The 20792-nt window shown below is 33.6% G+C and overlaps 1 protein-coding gene across 1 annotated transcript; it reads right to left on the bottom strand.

Moving 5' to 3' along the window:
- Nucleotides 1-753: 753 nt before the first annotated feature.
- Nucleotides 754-20188, bottom strand: LOC110875888. The gene is made up of 5 exons (XM_035976979.1): nucleotides 20117-20188; nucleotides 19011-20006; nucleotides 4540-5544; nucleotides 3397-4296; nucleotides 754-1743 (listed from the first exon to the last, which is right to left on the bottom strand). Exons 1-5 carry the CDS (start codon nucleotides 20186-20188, stop codon nucleotides 754-756), a joined length of 3963 nt encoding a protein of 1320 aa, XP_035832872.1.
- Nucleotides 20189-20792: the final 604 nt, after the last annotated feature.

The following is a 20792-nucleotide window of genomic DNA, read 5'->3' as shown; positions in this document are numbered from 1 at the left end:
CAAAGGCCTGATCAACCTTGATTGAGCTTTGGTGAAAGTTGTTGAGGCAGGTGATCGTGTGTTCGTAGTTAATGTTTGTTGAAACTTAAGTTGTATTCAAATTCTATTAAGTTTGTTAGACATCTTTTATATGTACTTATGTCTATAAGCAGTTTACATTGTCAATAGGTGGGTACTCTGTTTTTTGGAAACGAGAATGGAAATAGTCGTATGTAACTGATATATTAACAGATGATCTATGTTTATAGTTGTCTATTAGCTATAATAGATAAAACGTTTTGGTACAATATCTATATACCTATCTTTACTTTCTATTAAAATGTGTTATGCATGGTTTTTGAAAAACCACCCGTGTTTGCACACGTTCTTACTACTAGTAAAGTATAATAAGTGGTATGGACTTAACTTCTTAACTTGGGCCAGTATGAAGCCCAAGATGAAAAAGGTTGTTAAGAGATTAAGAGATGAGTTGGGTATATTTACCAAATGTCTGGGCCCAGTTAGTGCGTTGTCTTAGGGAGTTTAAGAGTTTCTTTGGGGCATGTTCCCGAAATTTCATTTTTCCGTTGGTTGGGTAATTGTCTCGTTAGATTCATAATAAAAAATGTCTAACAAGATGCTCATGTCTCAGCTGAAGTTCCAACGCATAAAACAAGAGTTACATAAACAAAAACTAACTTTTTTAAACTAACAAATGTTATACCGTAACTAAAGTTCGTTTTCCTTCTTAAAGTGTTTTTATAAGGAAGATAATCAAACAATGGGAATAAAGAAGTAATGAACACAAAACAGAAGAACAGCAAACAAAAAACACATAAGAAATACGTTTAAAAGATTTTCATATCGCACTTGAAGCTTCAATGCTTTCTCAAGTTCAGCTACAATGTAGTCCATATTTGCGCGGTCTTCTGGCTCCTTCTCCAAGCAAGAATACGCGGCTTCCGAATATGTTAGGAGGGATTGGGGGGACATTTGTATCCATAGATAAGGAAAGATTATATCCTTCAACGTTTTGTTTTCATAATGACATTTTGCCAAAGGAGCGAGAAACCTATTCGCCTCGTTCTCAGTACAAGCTTCCCTCCCGCACAATATCTCAAATAAAACGACACCAAATGAGTAGATGTCAGACTTGCGGGTTACACCTCCAATCTCTTTGATTGCTGGATCCGTATACCCTGGTATGCTTATTGGTTCACAATGGTGGACCTGGTCCTCATAACACTGTTTAATGGAATTGTGAAAGCAACTTAACTTAGCTTCCAAGCTCTTATCTAATAAAATTGTGTTGCTAGTGATGGCACCATGTATAACAGTATAACCACGTCCCTCATCATAATGGAGGTAACTCAAAGCACGAGCCACACCTACGCATATCCTCAATCTTTGCATCCATGTGAGCTTCGGGTTGTTCAGATGTAACCTGAGACTTCCGTATTCTGGAAACGTGGTTGTGATGATCTTCTCATCTTTCGCATCACAAAATCCAATAATAGAAACTATATTTGTATGCTTGAGATCCAAGAGCCTCCATATTTCTGTCCAGAACTTGACATCTCCCTCTCCATTCTTATGATCTATCCTCTGGGCAGCAATATTGATCAAGTTCCCGGAGCGCAAGAGTCGTCCCTTGTATGTAGGTCCATGTCCACCGTGTCTGATGATGTTATCATCATGAAAGTTGTCGGTGGCCTTAACAATGTCTTCAAGTGGGATTTGTAAGGTGATTGTTGGTGCTAGGTTCTGTTTATAAGATATAAGAGTTGCAAACGAATAAAAAGGTAAATTTTAATATGATGTATGAAAAGCAACCATAGACACATACATATTTTTCTATATCTACATATGTGGGTGGGTGAGGATCATACACCAACCACCATTTAGGTTGACAACTGAAGAACTAGTGTGAATTAAAACAAAACTACCAAAAAAAGTTTAAAGAACACACAGATATTATTTTTTTAAATCTTTTTCATTAAAATCGAAAGTTTTTGTTTATAATTTTTTTTGGAAATTTTTTTATTAGTAAACAGTCTAAGTTTTAATGGAAAAAAAATTAAAATGCTATCAAATGTATTATAAACATGAAATTTAAAACATGCTGATTAACTTTTTTCATATAGTGCTTTAAATTTCATGTCTATAATACATTTTTTTTTGTATTTAAAATTGATAAGTTTGGTGTTTTTCTATATAACGTTATGAAAAAAAATCGAAAACCTCATATCCAAAATTTGATACATAATGTCTATATAACCGTCTCATACTTTTTAGCAAAAAAAATGCCCGTTATAAACTAACTTTACTCTATATATGTGTGTGTTTACCTATATGTGTATATATTTAGGTAAAGGTTCATTGAGAAACCACAAATAAGGAACTATGAAACCAAAAAATCTTACATGTAAAAAAATAATTTATATACAATTTTTTTTTTCAGATCTTTTGCATATAATGATAAACATAAAGGGATAACCTTGTATTATTGTGTCATAGTTGTTCTAATATAGTCACCAAATCTTTTTTTTTTCCCTCTCTAATATCTTTCAAGTTTGATTTTTTGTTCTGATCATGCGTAATTTGCAAGTTACCAGTTTACGATCCTTAATTTTAGTTTTTATTGATTATGTGGATTTTGTAGTTACTTTTTTACCCTTTCCATTTAAATAGAAAAAAACTAGTGAATATTGATATCCGAATCCGTATCCGATTTCGGATATCCAAAATTTCGGATACAGATATCCGAATTTATTACAAAATCAAAAAACTCCATTCGTGCGTAGATTAAAACTAAATCTATATTCATTTTTCCAAATTTATAACATTCAAAACTAAAAACATTCATAAATCCACATACGAATCTGATTATTTACTATATTTCAAACTAAATATAATGCTCATATACTATATATATTTATAAAAAAATATTATTTTTCGGATATCGGATAATCGGATTATCCAAAATTTTTGAAATTAATATCCCGAATCCGAAAATTTGAATTATCCGGTTTTCGGATATCCGAAAATTCGGATATTTCGGATACGGATTTTCGGATATTTCGGATTCGTTTTCGGACCCATTTTTTTGTTGTTCCTCTCTCTCTTTCTCTCTATAGATGCACATGAGCAATTCGGTTATCTACACACTATTTTGGTTCTGGTTATCAATTATTATTCAAATATTGAAATATGACACAAAATTCAAGTATTTTACAATAAAGAAATAAGTAATTAAAATAGAAAAATGCCCAAAAGAATATCTAAAGTTAAAACAGTGGCGTGTGTGTATATATATATGTGTATCTCTTCTTGTCATTTAAAGGTTATGTATAAAACTAAAGTTACGGTTTATATTAATTCATTTAAAGGAACACTCGTAGCTTTAGTAATACTTACTTGAAATACCCATGCTTTGGTAAGTTGTGCTAAGACTTTTTTTGTTGTTGGTCGTTTTTCTCTTTCGTAATGTAAGCATTGATAGGCAATCTCTTGAAATGTTGTTAATGATTTCGGCATGATCTGTTCCCTTATTTGCTTGAACACCACCTCATCTTTCTTTCCTTCATCGAATCGGTTCTTAATGAATCTCGCTAAATAGTGACCCTCGTGTTTCCAAATTTCAAACGTCGATCTCCCACAGAAGATCTCAAATAAAACAACACCAAATGAATAGATATCAGATTCTATGGTTAGGAATCCGGATTTTTTGTAAAGTGGGTCCAAGTACCCTGGTGTGCCGCACGCACTATTAATGATGTAATCCGATTCCTGGTTTATTGGACTTATTACGGAAAGTCCAAAATCGGCAAGTTTTGCTTTCCAATCATTATTTAATAGAATGTTAGCAGTTTTGATGTCCCTGTGCACAACCTTTGCTTGTTTTCCAAGTCCCGCATGAAGGAAATCCAACGCACTTGCAACCTCAATGCATATGTTTAGCCGTTTCATCCATGTAAGAGAAGTATTGTTCAATAACTTATCAAGACTTCCTTTGGGTGCATACTCGTAAACAATGACTTTTTCGTCTTTTTCATCACAATAACCTACAAGACCAATGATATTCTCATGCTTATACTCTAAAAGAATTTGGAGCTCTGTCAGGAATTCTTGTTCCCCTTGACCAAACCTCGTATCCAATCTCTTTGCAACAATGGTCCTAACTCCATCACCATCTTGGAGATTTCCTTTATAGACTTTCCCAAACCCTCCTCTGCCAATGCAATTGTCAACATGGAAGTTTTGTGTGGCAAGTTTAATGTCTTCAAGTGAAATTAAGGGATTGTCCTTGTTGTTTTCCTGTGAACCATGAGAAAGATAAAAATAAATTGTTATATTAAAATTGTAGATAAATGGTGTTAGAACAAAATTTGTACAAATTGGTGAATGCTAATAGAAAACGATGGTTTATTATATATACAGTAATGAAAGACTAGAGATTAGGTAAAGAAAGTAATGACGGGGCTTTGTTGGTGTTCAAAACGATGATGGAAATCGTTAATGAGAAACTATAAAGCTTGCATATTTAAAATAGTTTCTTACTTGAAAAAGTAAAGCTTTCTGAAGTTCCTTCACAACCACTTTCATTGTTGGTCTTTGCTCTTGAGTTTCTGCAACACACTGATTTGCAATTGTAATAAATGTATGCAACGAATCCTTGTTGGGTCCTCTATTTAGAATAAAATTGTTTTCATGAGTTTCTTCCTTTAATATAGGATCTATCATCTCCTCTAATGTTCCCATGAAGAAGCATTTTGTTGCCACATGAACAAGATTATTGCGACTCTCCTTACAGTAATTACAGTAAACCGGGACACATGCTTTTTTCCCACATAGAAGTTCAAGCAAAAGCGTTCCAAAACTATAAACATCTGACTCTCTTTTTAACCTACCAGTCATCTTATATACTGGATCTGCATGGCGCATTGAGCCATTAGTCACGCTGTGATACAGAGCTTCGTCTTTTTGATTTGGAGGAAGGAGTACGGAGACCCCAAAGTCAGCAATCTTTGCTCTCCAGTTCTCATCCAACCCAATTTTGTGGCTGCTTATATCACAGTGTATTATCACTTTTTGCTCTTCCATTTCATAATGAAGGTAATTCAATACGTGTGCAACATCAATGCATATTTTCAAACGCTTTTCCCAAGTCAAAATACGCATGGCGTCCATGTTTTCCAAATATTTACCAAGATATCCATTAGAAACATTATCAGTAACAAGGATCATCTCTGAACATTCATCACAAAATCCAAGTAGAGTGAGTATGTTGCGATTCTTAACAATAATTAGCATTTTAATTTCTGTTAAAAACTCTTCTCTGCACATGTCATGTTCAGAATGGATGCGTTTTATAACTACAGTGTCGTATCTCTTGGAATGTCCGCCTTTGTTCATCGTGTCAGAATTTTCTTTATCAAAATGCTCAAGTTCTGCTCTATACAAAGTATAGTTATCCCGAACTGCAATTATGTATCTGTCTGAAAAATTATTTGTTGCTAATTTAATATCACCTAGAGGAATCTTCAAGTGTTCCAACTTCATTCCCTGCAAATTTAATATATGACAAGGGGAAAGTTTATATATCCGAGAAATTGAGAATGAAACTGAATATAAATTGTGTCCTAAATAGAGGATTTATCGCCAAGTTAGGGAGTACTATGAATTTGGCCCAAATACATAAAAATTGAATTTGTCATGCTAGTATTAATTAAGAACACAATGATAATATGAAAGCAATCTAAATACTCTAGTTTAGTAAAGCTTATTTAAATTAAATCCCCGTTGCTTGCAATAGGCTTAATAATAGTGTTTCTAAAATCATGAAGTGTTGTTTATAATATGTGTTTGTTACAAAAGTGAAATAAGTTGTTAGATCAACTAATTAAATTGACTTTAGTCGTTTGGAGGATAAAAGGTGTAGATTTAAAAGTAAGATTAGTGAGTGTGTGAGTTAGCCATCAATAAAACATATTAAATTAATTGTAGATAAGAAAGGAGGATTGTATGTGTTGGCATTTTTATAATTACAATATAAAATTTATACCTAATAAATTAGTAATTGGTTGTGTCATGTGTCAAAATTACGTAAGCCCGTGATTTTTCTTACAACTTCTTTTATTTCAGCATTTCATATTCTATTTCTTAGTTCACCTCTTTGTATTATATTTTTTATTTCACTCTCATTTGTATTCGTATTTTATTTCTTATGGTATGTTTAGTATGAGCTAGTGGAATGAATGAGAATAGAATAAACAAAGTAATGGAAGAGATAACGGAATTAAATGGACCATTCTATTTCATTGTGATGTTTGGTTACTCATATCTAAATAAAAAGAGTCATGCTTTGTACAATTTAATAGACAAAAGAAGACCAAGTAACAAAACACAATTTATTAAGAAGGACAAAAATATAATTGCCTCAATAATAATAATAATAATAATAATAATAATAATAATAATAATAATAATAATAATGGTAAAATACTTAATAAAAATAATATTGATTTTCGTATTATTATTAATATTAATATAATAATAATAATAACAATAACATATTTCTTTTCATTTTTAATAGATAAAAAAAACGTATCCTTATCAAAAAATAAAAATTGCTATATTTGAAAGAAGTTACAGTCCTTGTGGAATGCTCAATTTAATTACCATATGATAACCAATGTTTGTTTTCACTTTCTTATAATGATCCTTCAATTCTGTCTTCTGTTTACCAAACACTAGCTTATTCTTTTTATATTTTAAGGATTTTTCCCACTTTTCTAAATTTACCCTTTATACATATTATAATATAATTTTAATCATACATTATCTCAAAATTTTCATTTTATAATTTTTAAATCCTTGTTAGTTACTAATACAATGAGTTTCTAAGAGTTTTGTTTTCCCAAAATAGTGTTGGTGGAAAAAGTATTTATTATTTTAGTGTTTCTTCAAAACTATTTACCGTAATAGTATTTTTATACATTTTGTATGCCTTTTCTTTTAATCAACGAAAAAAAACTTATAACTTTTTTCTATTAAATCAACCCACTGTTAGCATTTTTATTCGTTTATAAAAGAATAAAAATGGAAAAAAATATAATTGTTTCTTTCTTTTTCCTTGTTGAGTCTTTTTAGTTACATATTAATATGGTCTTTTAAAAACTAAAACCTCTACAAAACAATTATTCTCTTTTTTCCAGAGTATATTCCTCATTCAGTGAATGTAATATTAAAATTACATTAGGAAGTCAAAAAAACAATGAAAAGATGTGGTAAAATTGTTAAGTCTCGTTACCAAAGTAAAACCATTAAGTAATCATCTTTTTTTTTTCATCATATCACTAAGTTAATATTAAAAAATAAATTCGTTGTTCAAAAATTCATGCCATTTTGTTTTTCAAATTGATTTTTCTTGCTATCCCAACCCATGAATGTTATTATAAGTTTCACTACAGTTATAATGTTTGATTAGTTTTTTTTTTTTGTATGTTTTTTTATTTCATTATTTAAATTTACTGTAAATGACTTTATTAGTTTGTCTTTGACATGGGTTGGTTGAAAAAAAATTATAACAAGATGAAAAAGGGTATAATATTGATTTAATATAAAAAAAATTATAAGTTATTTATGTTGATTAAAAGAAAAGGTAAATACAGAATAAATAAAACATAAATAATTTGATTGAAAAAAAAAACATATCAGGTTGATTGAAGAAAAGTTATAATAAAAAAATAAAAATACGCACAGCAAATTGATTGACTAAAAAAATAATAAGTCTATTATGTTGGTTATAAGAAAAAAGGCAAATTCAAAATAAATGGAAACCCCAATTTAATAAATAGTTTTGAAGGAACACCTAAATGGTATATATTTTTATCACCAAGACTAGTTTGAAAAAAAACTCGAGTTTCTAACCTACTTAAATAATAAATAGTAAATGGGATGTAACTGAAAATCTTTTTAACACTTCAAATACAGAGCGAATACAATGGCAGTCCATAAATTAAATGAAAAAGAACTAGATAATACAATAAATCTATCTTATTCTAATAAAGAATTCCACTAATTATCATGTGCCAATTTCTTATGCTACCTTAATTATAGTATAGTCTAAATAATGTCATGCGACAAGATCTCATTTACTATCATGAATAATATATATATATATATATATATATATATATATATATATATATATATATATATATATTAAACGATTGGATTATATATATCGGATGGTTTAGTTATAAACCTAAACTTAGTGAGGGAAGTAGAAAACTCCTCCTTAATAAAGGGATCGCGGCTTTTAGTGAAAGAGGGACAAAATTGAATATATATATATATATATATATATTCAAATATTTTTATCTTCTGCATATGTTATTATTTAAAAAAAATACACCATAAAATTACAGTTTTCTTATCTTTCATTCAAGTATATTCGAGCATATTTTTTCGACACAAAAAAAAGATTTAACTTGTCATTCTTCTTTGAATGCTACTATTATAGTATTGCGCATATGCAATACTACTTAGCCTTAGGGTTTAATTTAGCTTTTAGGGTTAGTTTTTTTTTTTTTGGGTGGGGGGGGGAGGGGGTTAGATTTTCGTGGGTTTAGGTTTTCGGGGGTTTAGGTTTCAGGTTTAGTTTTTCGGTTTTAGGGGGTGGGGGTTTGGGCTTTTGGGCGTTAAGGTTAGTGTTGCACATGTGTAATACAAATTTTTTTTTCTCTTCAATTTTTTTTTGTGTTTTAAAAATGGTAAATTTACAGTTAATAAAAGTTAAAAGAATTGGTTTAATCTTAGGCCTTTGGGTATACTTTAACCTAACTTAACTCCACCTAAGTGACACATCAACTTTTTTTCCTCATTTTACTTTGTCTCACTCTAAGGAAATGGTTTAACATGTTAACACATAACTCATTTAATGCACTTTAACATTGAGTTTTTGTCTAAAAAAGAAAATGATAATTAATTTAATATCTTAACATTAGATTAACATGCTAACACATAACTCATTTAATACACTTTAACACAAGAAGAGAGTAGTTTACAATGTTAGTTAATATGCGATTTCATTGTTAACACTCTAAATATTAGAGTACACCCATAATCTTATATTTATGATTATTTCACTTCCATATTATTAATAACTAATATTAATATTAATTATCCACTTATGTTTACTTTAATAAAAAATACTGATTTATCGAAAGAAGGTACCATAACAAAAAATATTGTATACTAATATTAATATTAGTTATCAACTTATGTTTACTTTAATAAAAAATACTGATTTATCGAAAGAAGGTACCATAACAAAAAAATATTATACAATATATATTGTAAAAGTGTGTGTATATATATAAACGGTATATATATGCTTAAGATATATATGTGTTCTTGGAACGTGAACAAGTTTCATTCCATTTACTTTGATAACACTATCCAAAATAAGAAAATATCAATTTTAAAATAAAATTCTTAAACGCATTATTTAAAATAAAAAATGTTATATTTTTTTTAATTTTATATATATAGTTTATATTTGGGTTATATGTATTCATATAAAAATTTATATTTATTATGTGTGATATAAGAAACAATATAAAATACAGAAAACAATTCAAAGTTTATAACAATTATGTTCATTGAACAGAACCAACCTCAAAAATAACTTACTTATTTAAAAAAATCATTAAAGTTTAAATAGATGGAAAGCACAATGTTTCTAAATAAATCAATCAACTCCATGATCATCTCTAAGGACCTTTCATTTTCTGTCATTAAACACATGTAATACATGAGTCTATAACATAGTTACATAATAGATGTATACAAAGTTCAAGTTGGGCACGTGGCACTATCAAATTTCACCTCACCAACTTTTTCTTAGGTGGTGTTTGTCTTTTCTGTAGGAAAAGGTCTTCAGTCTGCGTACCACATCTGCAGGCATCTGCACGAGAAGAGGTGGACCAAAGGTCTGCAGTCTGCAAGGAGAAGAAGGTTTGTTTTTTTCTCTTCTTCTACAAAACATCTTCTAAACACACAGACAACACACACATTACACACCACACTCTTCTCTCTCTCTCTCTCTGCCTTCAACCATCCACCACCTACCACAACCATCCACCACCACCACAACCATCCATTGTCGCAACCACCAGAATCATCATCATCGACATCATCGAGATAATCATCATCATCATCGACACACATCACCGTCATACCCCACCACCGCCGCTGTTCCGCCGCCGTTAGGGCGTTTCTGGTCGTCGGAGACGACGATTCAGCCGTCTCTCATTCTCCTTCGTCCCTCTCTCTCATCAATCAGTCTCTCTCTCTCATCGGGTTCTTTCTCTCTCTCTCTTCCGATCTCCCTTTCTCTCTCATCGGGTTCTTTCTCTCTCTCTCTCTCTTCCGATCTCCCTCTCTCTCGCTGTCTGTACCGTCGCCGCCGTACACCACCAACCGGTGGTGGCCGGCCGTTCACTTAAGGGAGAACGGGGGCTGTGGGGTGGGTAGGTTTGGTAGGAGGTGATTGGGGGTGTCGGGTGGCGGAGACGTGGGGGCGGAGATGTGGTGGTGGATTTGGTGGCGTAGATGTGGTGGTGGAGGTATGGTGGGGGGGGGTATTCCACGGCCCTCCCAACCGTCGAGGTGATCCCACCTCGCAGACCGCCACCCAGCAACCCTGAGTCTGGGGGTAAATCCGCTACCGTAGGGGCATTGGGAACAAGCAAGATTTGAACCCGCCACCTCCGGGTTAGAATGCGGGCTGGTGGCCATTGGGCTGACACCCAATGGTTTGGTGGAGGTGTGGTGGTGGAGACGTGGTGCAGAGAAGAGGTCTCATGGGTGTGTTTTGAAATGGGAGAGAAGAGAAGAGGTCTGTAGAGTTGTGCAGACATGAGTTCAAGTCTGCGTGGGGAAGAGGTGAGGCAGACGTTTTTGGTGAGAAGCTCTTCCGGAAAACAAACGAGCTGCAGACCTCACACGTCTGCGCGCGTCTACGCGACGCAGACATAAGTGACCAGAAGTGCTTCTGGCCAAAAAACAAACACCACCTTACTCAAATCCCTCCATTATTCTAAACTAAGAAATATTTTATAAAGTAAGAAAAGGTAACCTAATCTTATTTAAATATTATTATTTTCCTTTTTAGTCATTTGTGAAATAATAGTTTTAAAATAACTAACCAATAATTAAATCCGCATGATAAAGTTAATTTCATTTACTTACATAGAAGTTGTATTTAAAGGATATATAATAATAAAAATAATACTATTTATACATATTATTATATGTAATATAATATGTATTACATATTTTCAGTATTCCACTCGTGTAATACAAAGACTATTATGGTATTGTAGTGTTACATATTAACATATAACGATTTTGATGATAAATTCAAGTTAGTCGTGTGAATAGTTATTTGGGAATAGCAAGAGGTTAGTAGATTTTTACAAATCAAGCCTATAATATAGTACTAATATGATAGTCAATATTTAACAAACACAATCAACTCACAAGCCTATAATGTAGTGCTAATATGATAGCCGAGATTTAACAAACACAAATCTAAAACAGTGAGTTAATAAAAAAAAAGAAGCAGAAGAAGACTTTGACGTTGGTTTAAGTAAACCCGCAAAATCTTGAAATAAATCTAATTTCTAGTAAAAATTACTCGTTGAAGATTTATTTCAACACGTAGTGGATCCTTGCGACACTAGAAATTGTAAACTGGTTCACGTGCAGGTGTTCATACTTTTTTGAACATTACCTTTATTTGTTTTTTTTAGATATTGCGGTGTCTTTGAAATTCGTTGTGACATCTTACATCCTTTGTTTGGGCTAAATTATTGTGTCCTATTGAACAATTGTAAAACTTTTGAGGATAATATTATTTATAAGATACCATTGGAAATTTTATAAAAATCATTTTTTTGCTATCACTTTACAAAACTTCAATTTAAGATTACTATTCATGATGAATATACTTTGATGTGTAGGAAATACTAGGAATATCGAGCCAACTCTTATGAATGTACCGAAAGCATGTCATTATGACACCAATGATATATCGAGGCATATATATGCATCTTGAGATACAATATGAATGATGTGGTTATTTTGTGGGTGTCTTGTTTTGCGTCACACGCACATTAAGTTTTAAGATTCAGATGGAGCTGTGAGCCCAATATCACATTTTGGTATGCAATTGTGCTATCAAATATGAAATGATTTTCGCATTATGCAGGTTTTTCATTTCGAATATCTTATTTATAGGTAATTAGATAAATAGCCATGGCTCGTTGTTGCTTCAACATTCTATCTTTTTGTTCTACTTTTAAGTGTTTGTGGTGTTGTTCATGTTAAAATTAGTTTAAACTTTAGTTCATTTATTTAAAATAGCTGGGTCAAAGGGTCAGTTAAGATTACCAAGTCCTTAGGAGTTTTCTATGTATTTTAAATAAGTTGTTGAGTCGAATAACTCTTAGTTTCCATTGCGTGTATTTGCTTATAAAAGGCTTAGTTGTTTATCGAATAAAACAAAACACACCAGCTATTTCATCTTCTTTCTCTCTTTTACTTCTCCATTCACTCTTGCTCTTAAACCTTCTTTATATCTAATTTAACCAACATTTGGTATCAGAGCTAGCCTCAATCCACCTCAATTGATTTTTCCTTTATAGCCCACGTGTACTAAAGTGAACCGTGAAAACACTACTATCATGGCGACTCCTGCTTTTGGGAATTTAGTTGTGTTGCTACTGTTTCGGTCTTTAAAGGGGAAGGGTATGAATTTTGGAGCATCCGCATGAAGACTATACTTAGATCACAAGAATTATGGGAACCCATTGATCAGGGTTACAATGCGGCAGATAAGGTTACAATGCAGCAGATAATGATGTTGGACGGTTAAGAGAGAATGTCAAGAAGGATGCCAAGGTGATGACAATAATTCAATAGGCTATGGCATGATAGCATCCACAACTCACCATGCTTGGATGCTGCTCCAAATCGAGTATCAAAGAGATACAAAAGTGAAGCTACAAGGGCTTCGACGTGAGTTTGAAACCTCGCGGATGCGAGATCAGGATCAGAAATTTATTGAGAAGGTGTTGAGTGAAGATCTAATCCCTTCACATCCTTAATTCTAAGGGTTGTTATGTAAATAATAAATAGTTTAGTTTAAGTTATAAATAGAATACTATACAAGTGCGAGGACCGGAAGTGATCAAAGAAAAGATTATAACCAACAAACGTAATGGATCGACACATCCATTACAGACGTACCGATTCATGAAGGCAACAACACCCCAAGATCATCAGACACGACTCTTCATCAAGAAACATGTCCATTCACTCGTAACTCTTGGATTATTATAAATAGGGTTTAGGATTTCATCATGTATCTACACAATCATTCTATTACATTGAAGTTCTGTAAGTTTCATTGTCCTTTCTCTTTTCAAGTTTCAATATCAAGTTGTAAAGATCAATTGGGGCAAAAATTGGTATCAGAGCACCGGGCTCTAGGCATTGGGAATCGCAAGGAAACGAATCACACGAAGTCATTCGCGATCAGGTTTCATCAATCTTATTTTTCATTCGCAAATTAGTTTTGGTTTAGGAGTCGAACAAGGGTTGTGTTCAAAATCTAGGGTTATGATTTCGAGGTTATAGTGCAAATTAGATAAGTTAGGAATTTTGTTATTACGCGTTGTGGTTATTCAAGGGTTAAAGATTTAAAGGTTTATTGAATTCAAGAAAGTCAAAGTTAACTGGTACAGTAGTTCGTATTGGTGGACAGAAAATTTTAGAAATAGGAAAGTAAAGGGTTGTTTGATTGCAAGTTTTAGTTAAAGTGAAAATCGTTCGGTCAGAAATCATGTCATGAACAATCGGATCAAATCAACCAATTCTAATTCAAAAGGAAGGATGTTCTTTTCCCAATTCCAATGCCCAATTTTGAAATCTACAAATTACACGGTTTGGCCAAGTCACATCAAAACAATTTCAGAAAAGAATGGATTTTGGGAAACGACTGAACCGACGTATAATACACAACTGGTTGTTAAGAAATATAAGTCGGCAATTGCATATTTATTCCAAGCAATACCGGAGGATGTTGTTTTGCAAGTGGCAAATTGCAAAACAACAAAAGAGATATGGAACACTTTGAAGACGAGACATGTTGGTGTAGGCCGGGTGTAAAAGGCACATTTGCACTCACTCATATCAGAGTTCGAGTTCTTACAGATGAAAGAAGACGATACTATGGATTCGTTCTCTGCAAGGGTAAACAATATTGTTACAAGGGCAAGTGAATTTAGAACAATGCTGAATCAATCCACTCTGGTACAAAAACTTCTAAGCATCATGCAAGAAGGATTTAATCAGATAGTTGCATAGATTGAGCAATACTCCGATCTAGACACGTTGACTCTAGACGAGGCTATTGGTTGATTTATAGCTTATGAAGAAAGGATAAAGTTGAAGAAAAAAGAAAGCCATGTGAACAATCTAGAAGAACTCTTGTAGGCGGGTCATGGACGACATGTTGAAAATCGTGGACGATGGAGATTTCAACACATGGGTGAAGGATACACCTCTTATGAGTCGGAAGGAACCGACAAACCACAAAGAGATGATATCAAGCAACAAACACCAGCTATGAGAGAGAAATCGAAAATCACTTATTAAAGATGTGAGAAACTTGGGTAGTTAGCCTACGAATGCCCAACCAAGAAAACCAAGGAAAGGAAAATGAGACACTCTTGGTCGAAACAGAAGAAGATGATGAACCAGCACTTCTGATGTGCCTAGACGTTGAAGAGAAGTAGAAATGTGAAATTTGGTCATGTCATACGATCAAAGGGAAGAACGGTGTGATGTGGAGATAACCTGTGAACGGTACGATAAATAGTCCAATGAGTGGGTCAGGTAAGAGTGAAGAATCCGTGAGGGAAGGAATCAATGATGAAGAACCCCTTGTGAGAGATAACCTTGAAGAAGATGAATCAAGAAAAAGACACGTGTATCCTGTGACTGTGTCAGAAAAAGGAATTGTTGTGTGATACAACCGCTAGAGAAATTGTTGTATGATACAACCGTATGAGAGATCTGAGTGAATTAGTTTATCTAAAATCTATGTGAGATGGATTTAATTCATGTGATATGATGGTGGGCAAGTTAATCAAGACTGGTAGAGTTTGTGTTGAGACAACTACACAAGAAGAGGTTCATGTGATGCAAATCAAGTGCGGTCAAGACTAGTGTAAAACAAAATGTTCCTATGAAGCAAGTTTCGTGAATAAGAATATCCATGTGAACCATTGGATACCGAGGAGACTCGAGAAGATAAAATTACTTGGAGTAAAAGATCTACAACAACTTAAGGATGTTCGTGATTAGGGGGTGAATGAAGATCTAATCCCTTCACTTCCTTAAGTCTAAGGGTTGTTATGTAATTAATAGATAGTTTAGTTTAAGTTGTTAATAGAATAGTGTACAAGTGTGAGGATTGGAAGCGAGCAAGCAAAGATTATAACCTACAAACTTAATGGATTGACACATCTATTATAGACATACCGATTCATGAAGCGGCTACACCACAAGATCATCAGATGCGACTCTTCATCAAGAAACATATCCATTCACTCGCAATTCTTGAATTATTATAGACAGGGTTTAGGATTTCATTATGTATCAACACAATCATTCTGTTATATTGAAGTTTTGTAAATTTCATTGTCCTTTGTCTTTTTCAAGTTTCAATATCAAGTTGTAAAGATCAATTGGGGCCAACATTGAGAAGCCTTCCAACAAAATGGGATCACGTGGTGAATGCAATTGAATCAAAAGATTTGACACGGATGACTTTTTATCAATTAATGGGATCTTTGCAATCTCATGAAGTTCTAGATCGACAAGCCACGATGTTGAGGTTTTGTATCAATCACATATTCCTGGGATGGTATGTAGTATCGATTGTGCATATTTGAGTTGTAGAATGAGTCCCACTATGTTGCGAGGACAATATATGAGCGGTGGTAAAAAAAATACCCGACGATCATGCTTGAAGTGGTTGCATCGCAGAATTTATGGTTTTGGCATGTGTATTATGGGTCGTTTGGGTCAAACAACGACATCAACGTTCTCAAACAATCTCCAATATTTCTAACTCAATGGAATGAAACCACACCTAAGTATCAATTTATTGTGAATGAAGACTCATGCAAATGTGATACTATCTAACCGACACGATCTACCCAACGTTCACAAACGTTTCGATATTCGACCGATTTGAATGAAAAGAAGTTCAAAAATTGCAAGAGTTGGCAAGAAAAGATGTGGAGCGCACTTTCGATGTTCTAAACGTAAAATGGGGGATACTTAGGCGAGCCATGTGGGCTATGACTGTAGCCAAGATTGGGAGCGTGACGTACGCGTGCATTATATTCCACAACATAATCCTAAAGAATGACTGAAAGGATTTGTCAGCAGTTCACATACCGGATCCTTCGGTGCGGCCTGTTTTGGACGATGATGCCCTTGGTGAGTTGATGGAAGGAGATACGCATTTCCGAGTTCAATTTGCTTTGTTTTCATGCTTTCCCAATGTGCGTATTTCTTTAGAACTTATAGTGTTCTGATGTTTACATTATTATTTATTCATTACATTATTTTAGGGGTGGTTCATGTAATATCACTCAAATTGTGTCTTATACTAGTTTATTTGAATTAATATATGAGAGAATTGTGAAAGGAAATAGAGGAGCGTACCCAAACTTCATGCCTTAACTGAAGTTCCAGTGCTTTCTCATGCTTATCAAAGACAACTTGCTTCTTATTTGGGCATTGTACTCCCTCCTCCTTTAAGCAATAATATGAACAAAAAGTTAGTGTGGTAACAACTTCGAGTTAATGTTAAAAAACTATTAATTAGTTACAGGTCACTACGAAAAAATTGTCTCGTTTCCGACCAAGGTTTTTGTCGGAAAACTGTCGGAAATTTCCGACGGCTTTCCGACCAAATGTCATGTTTCGTCGGTAAGTGGTCGGAAATTTCCGACCATTTTCCGACACCCACATCCGTTTTTTCGGTTTTTCAACCTTCTAACATGGTTTTATCATTACGTATTTTGTACACCTTATTTATACATGAAAATTATTTATACATGAAAAATTCTTACTTTACCAAATTATACGTATAATTATAACCAGTCATACGTGTGTGTACGCTATCGGGACCCATTACTTAAACTAGGCTTTACTATTGTATAAGTGTGTGTATATATGTATATGTATGTGTATGTGTATGCACCAATACACCTACATACTTATACACACATACACATACACATACACATACACATACACATACACATACACATACACATACACATACACATACATATAGACACAAGAAATACGTTTATATATACGGATAAACACCTACGCAGAATTAAATATGAAAAAAATATATGTTTTAGTCGGAAACTGGTCGGAAATTTCCGACAACTTTCCGACCAAAAGTCATGTTTCGTCGGTAAGTGGTCGGAAATTTCCGACCATTTTCCGACACCACATCCGTTTTTCAGTTTTTCAACCTTCTAACATGGTTTTTTCATTACGTATTTTGTACACCTTAGTTATATGTGTGTGTGTATGTGTATACTCCGTGTCATATACATACACATACATATATATAGACACAAACAAATACATTTACATGTATACATATAGCTAAATATAATTGAATAAAAAAATAAAGGTTTTTGTCGGAAATTTCCGACAACTTTCCAACCAATTTTTTTCTTTTTTTATAATTTTTTTGTCGGAATTTAGTCGGAACTTTCCTTCAAATTTCCGACGACTTTTTTCTTTGTCGGTAAGCAGTCGGTAATTGGTTGCTAATATTTGACTTTTATTTTAGTCGGAAGTTTGTCGGTAAGTGGTCGGAATTTCCGACTGAATTTCTTTTGGTCGGTAATTTTGGTAGGAAATCATCAATTTTCTAGTAGTGGGTGAAACCAGGGCCGGCCCTGGAGGTGGGCGGGAAGGACCACCGGCCAGGACCCGTGATTTTGTAGGGCACATAATTTAAAAAAGAAAAATCCAATATTATATATGTAAAAAAAATAATAGGGTATAGTTAAACAAATACTAACATAAAATAGGTCTACTTACAAAAAAAAAAAATCATATGGTTTAGATTAGTTAGCCTATTGGGATTAAACTGTGAATAGTTGATTCACCAATTTGCTATTAAGAATGAAAGGAGAGTTTCATGAGTCATTGGTCAGCTATTAACTTATTAGTTTTTTATGGTATGTCACTCATACGAATACTATATTTTGTATTTTGTTAATTGCATTGTTTATCGAATGCTATATTTTTGTCAATGGTTCACGGTTGTATGAAAAACTAGTTTTAATTATTTATTTTCTTAAGGCGCGAGGACATGTTTTTTTGAGCTCGAACATGGTACAGGAATTCTCAGGGCCCCGACCCTGGGTGAAACTTTCCGTATCCATTAACAGAATATAGAAAAGAATATGATTAAACATCTTTGGTAGTATCAAACTTTCAAACTACCAAAAGAAAAATATATATATATATGGTTAATACTAAATAACATGTTGCACTTTCAAACTTTCATTGGTGTAACACTAAATATATTTCTTTTTTTTTTTCCGTTAATCGTGTTTTTGTCTTCCTTTGTTAATTAAATCACTACAATGTTAATCGATCAACCAAAAAAATTGATAGGTTGAATACGATAAGAGAAAAACCTTTAAGAACTTCACAGAAAAAGGGGTTTAGGAGTTGAACACTAGAAGTTAGAAGTGAAGAGAGTTTGCGCAATATAAACCATAACCATTTGAGGATAAAACTTTGCTATGGAAATCAGCTTGTGCTTTATCAAAAAGTATATAATGCATTTTACCTCTAGGGATTAATATATAATATGAAGTTACGAGAAAGGTTGTTCGACTTACTTGAAAACATAATGCTTTCTGTAGTTCGTTGACGATGACTTTCATTGTTGGACGGTGGTCTTGAGTTTTTGCCACACACTTATATGCAATTTCTATAAATGTGTGCAAAGAATCCTTGTTAGGTCCTTTATTTAGATTAAAACTATTTTCACTGGTTTCATCATTTATCATAGGATCTATCATCTTCTGTAGTGTTCCTGTGCAGTAGGCTCGCCTTGCCACAAACGATAGCCCTTTGTTACTCTCCTTAAGGTAAATCTGATCATTGGCTGCCTTCCCACAAAGAATTTCAAGCAAAACAACTCCAAAGCTATAAACATCTACTTCTCTTCTTAACTTATCGGTGAACATATATTCAGGATCTGCATGGAATGGTATGCCAGCAATCCCAAGGGGAATGAGGGCTTCATCTTGATTCGAAGGCAGGAATTCTGAGCCCCAAAAGTCAACAATCTTCGCCCGCCAGTTTTCATCCAACCAAATGTTCGAGCTGTGTATATCACGGCTTACTATTGTCCTTTTGTCTTCCGTCTCCGTGTGAAGGTAATCCAGCGCCTGTGCAACTTCAATGCATATTTTCAAACGTTTTGCCCAAGTAAAAGTACCCATGTTGTTGACTCTTCCCAAATGAGAAAAAAGGGGTCCATTAGAAAGGTTCTCAATGACAAGGATCATCTCAAACCCTTCTACACAAAATCCAAGTAGAGTTACTATGTTGCAATGCTTAACACTGGTAAGCACTTCAAGTTCTTTAAAAAACTCTTCTTCTCTTCCTTGATGGATGCGTTTTATAATTGCATTGATGTGTTTCTTTTGTCTTTTGGCTTTATTCTTCCGTTTTGTGGAAGGATTTTCTTTATCAAAATGGTTGAGTTCTGCTTTGTACAAAGTACAAGGTGCGTCATCCCTTACTCTTACTCTATATGATGGTGAAAAGTTACCAGTTGCTAATTTTATATCATGGAGAGGAATCTTCAAGTGTTCCAAGTTGTTTCCCTGGAAACATGTGACAACGGGAAAAGGAGAGTTACAACTTATAGTTGCTATAAAAATTGAGAAGAAACTGTATGGATAATATTATGATAATTCCTGTAGAAAATAATTACCCCATTTGTTAAATTTGAGGGTTCAAAATCTGCAGGAAGTTTTTCTTCGTCTGGTGATGTAGTTTTTTTCATAAATATTTCTTATTCAAAGGTTATTTTGTTCAGTTACCTTGCTGTCCAATCAAGCTGGTCCTCTACTCTAAGGACTTTTATTAGTGAGAAAAAGAACAATATGAATATTAAAGTTACAATTTGCCATTCCAGTTAAATTAAATGATTAGGAAAGGATGGCCAACATATATATTGAAACCGAAAATCACAATTGAGAAATTGAATATTTCCAAACACATAAACATCTATTTATACTAATCTAACCAGTGTGGTGGAACTAGAAATTATTTCTCAAAGGTACGAAACGATGGGTTCAACCAAAATTTGCCCACCCATCTAAGGCTTTATTTGGGTATGCCCCTCCTCCTAACACCCTAACAACCTAACTAGACCAACAAGTAAGCTTAATAACAAGGTTACTTAGAACCCTTTACGTTTATGATCTCCTCCAAAGCGTCCCATCGAGATCAACCCAACCACCCTTGTATTTTCCATACTGACCGTATTCCTCCATCAAGTTGGTACGTATTTCTTTAGTTTTCACATTCAGGGGCGCAGCTTCCTTGGGGCGCAGGGGGCGCCCCCTCCCCCCCTGAACTTTTCGACGCGTAGTGTTATGAACAGT

This window comes from Helianthus annuus, chromosome 9 (genome assembly GCF_002127325.2).
Source record: "Helianthus annuus cultivar XRQ/B chromosome 9, HanXRQr2.0-SUNRISE, whole genome shotgun sequence".
Classification (NCBI taxonomy): domain Eukaryota; kingdom Viridiplantae; phylum Streptophyta; class Magnoliopsida; order Asterales; family Asteraceae; genus Helianthus; species Helianthus annuus.
Note: the sequence above shows the minus strand (reverse complement) of the source record. Positions and strands in the feature narration are given on the sequence as shown.

Bases quoted from the DNA above. Each gene is read 5' to 3' on its own strand.
- LOC110875888 (XM_035976979.1), bottom strand. From the start codon at position 20,188: ATGAAAAAAACTACATCACCAGACGAAGAAAAACTTCCTGCAGATTTT. The intron at 5,545-19,010 runs GTAAGTCGAACA...TTAAATTTGCAG, and splicing joins AGAAAGCATTATGTTTTCAA to GGAATGAAGTTGGAACACTT. The intron at 4,297-4,539 runs GTAAGAAACTAT...CATGGTTCACAG, and splicing joins AGAAAGCTTTACTTTTTCAA to GAAAACAACAAGGACAATCC.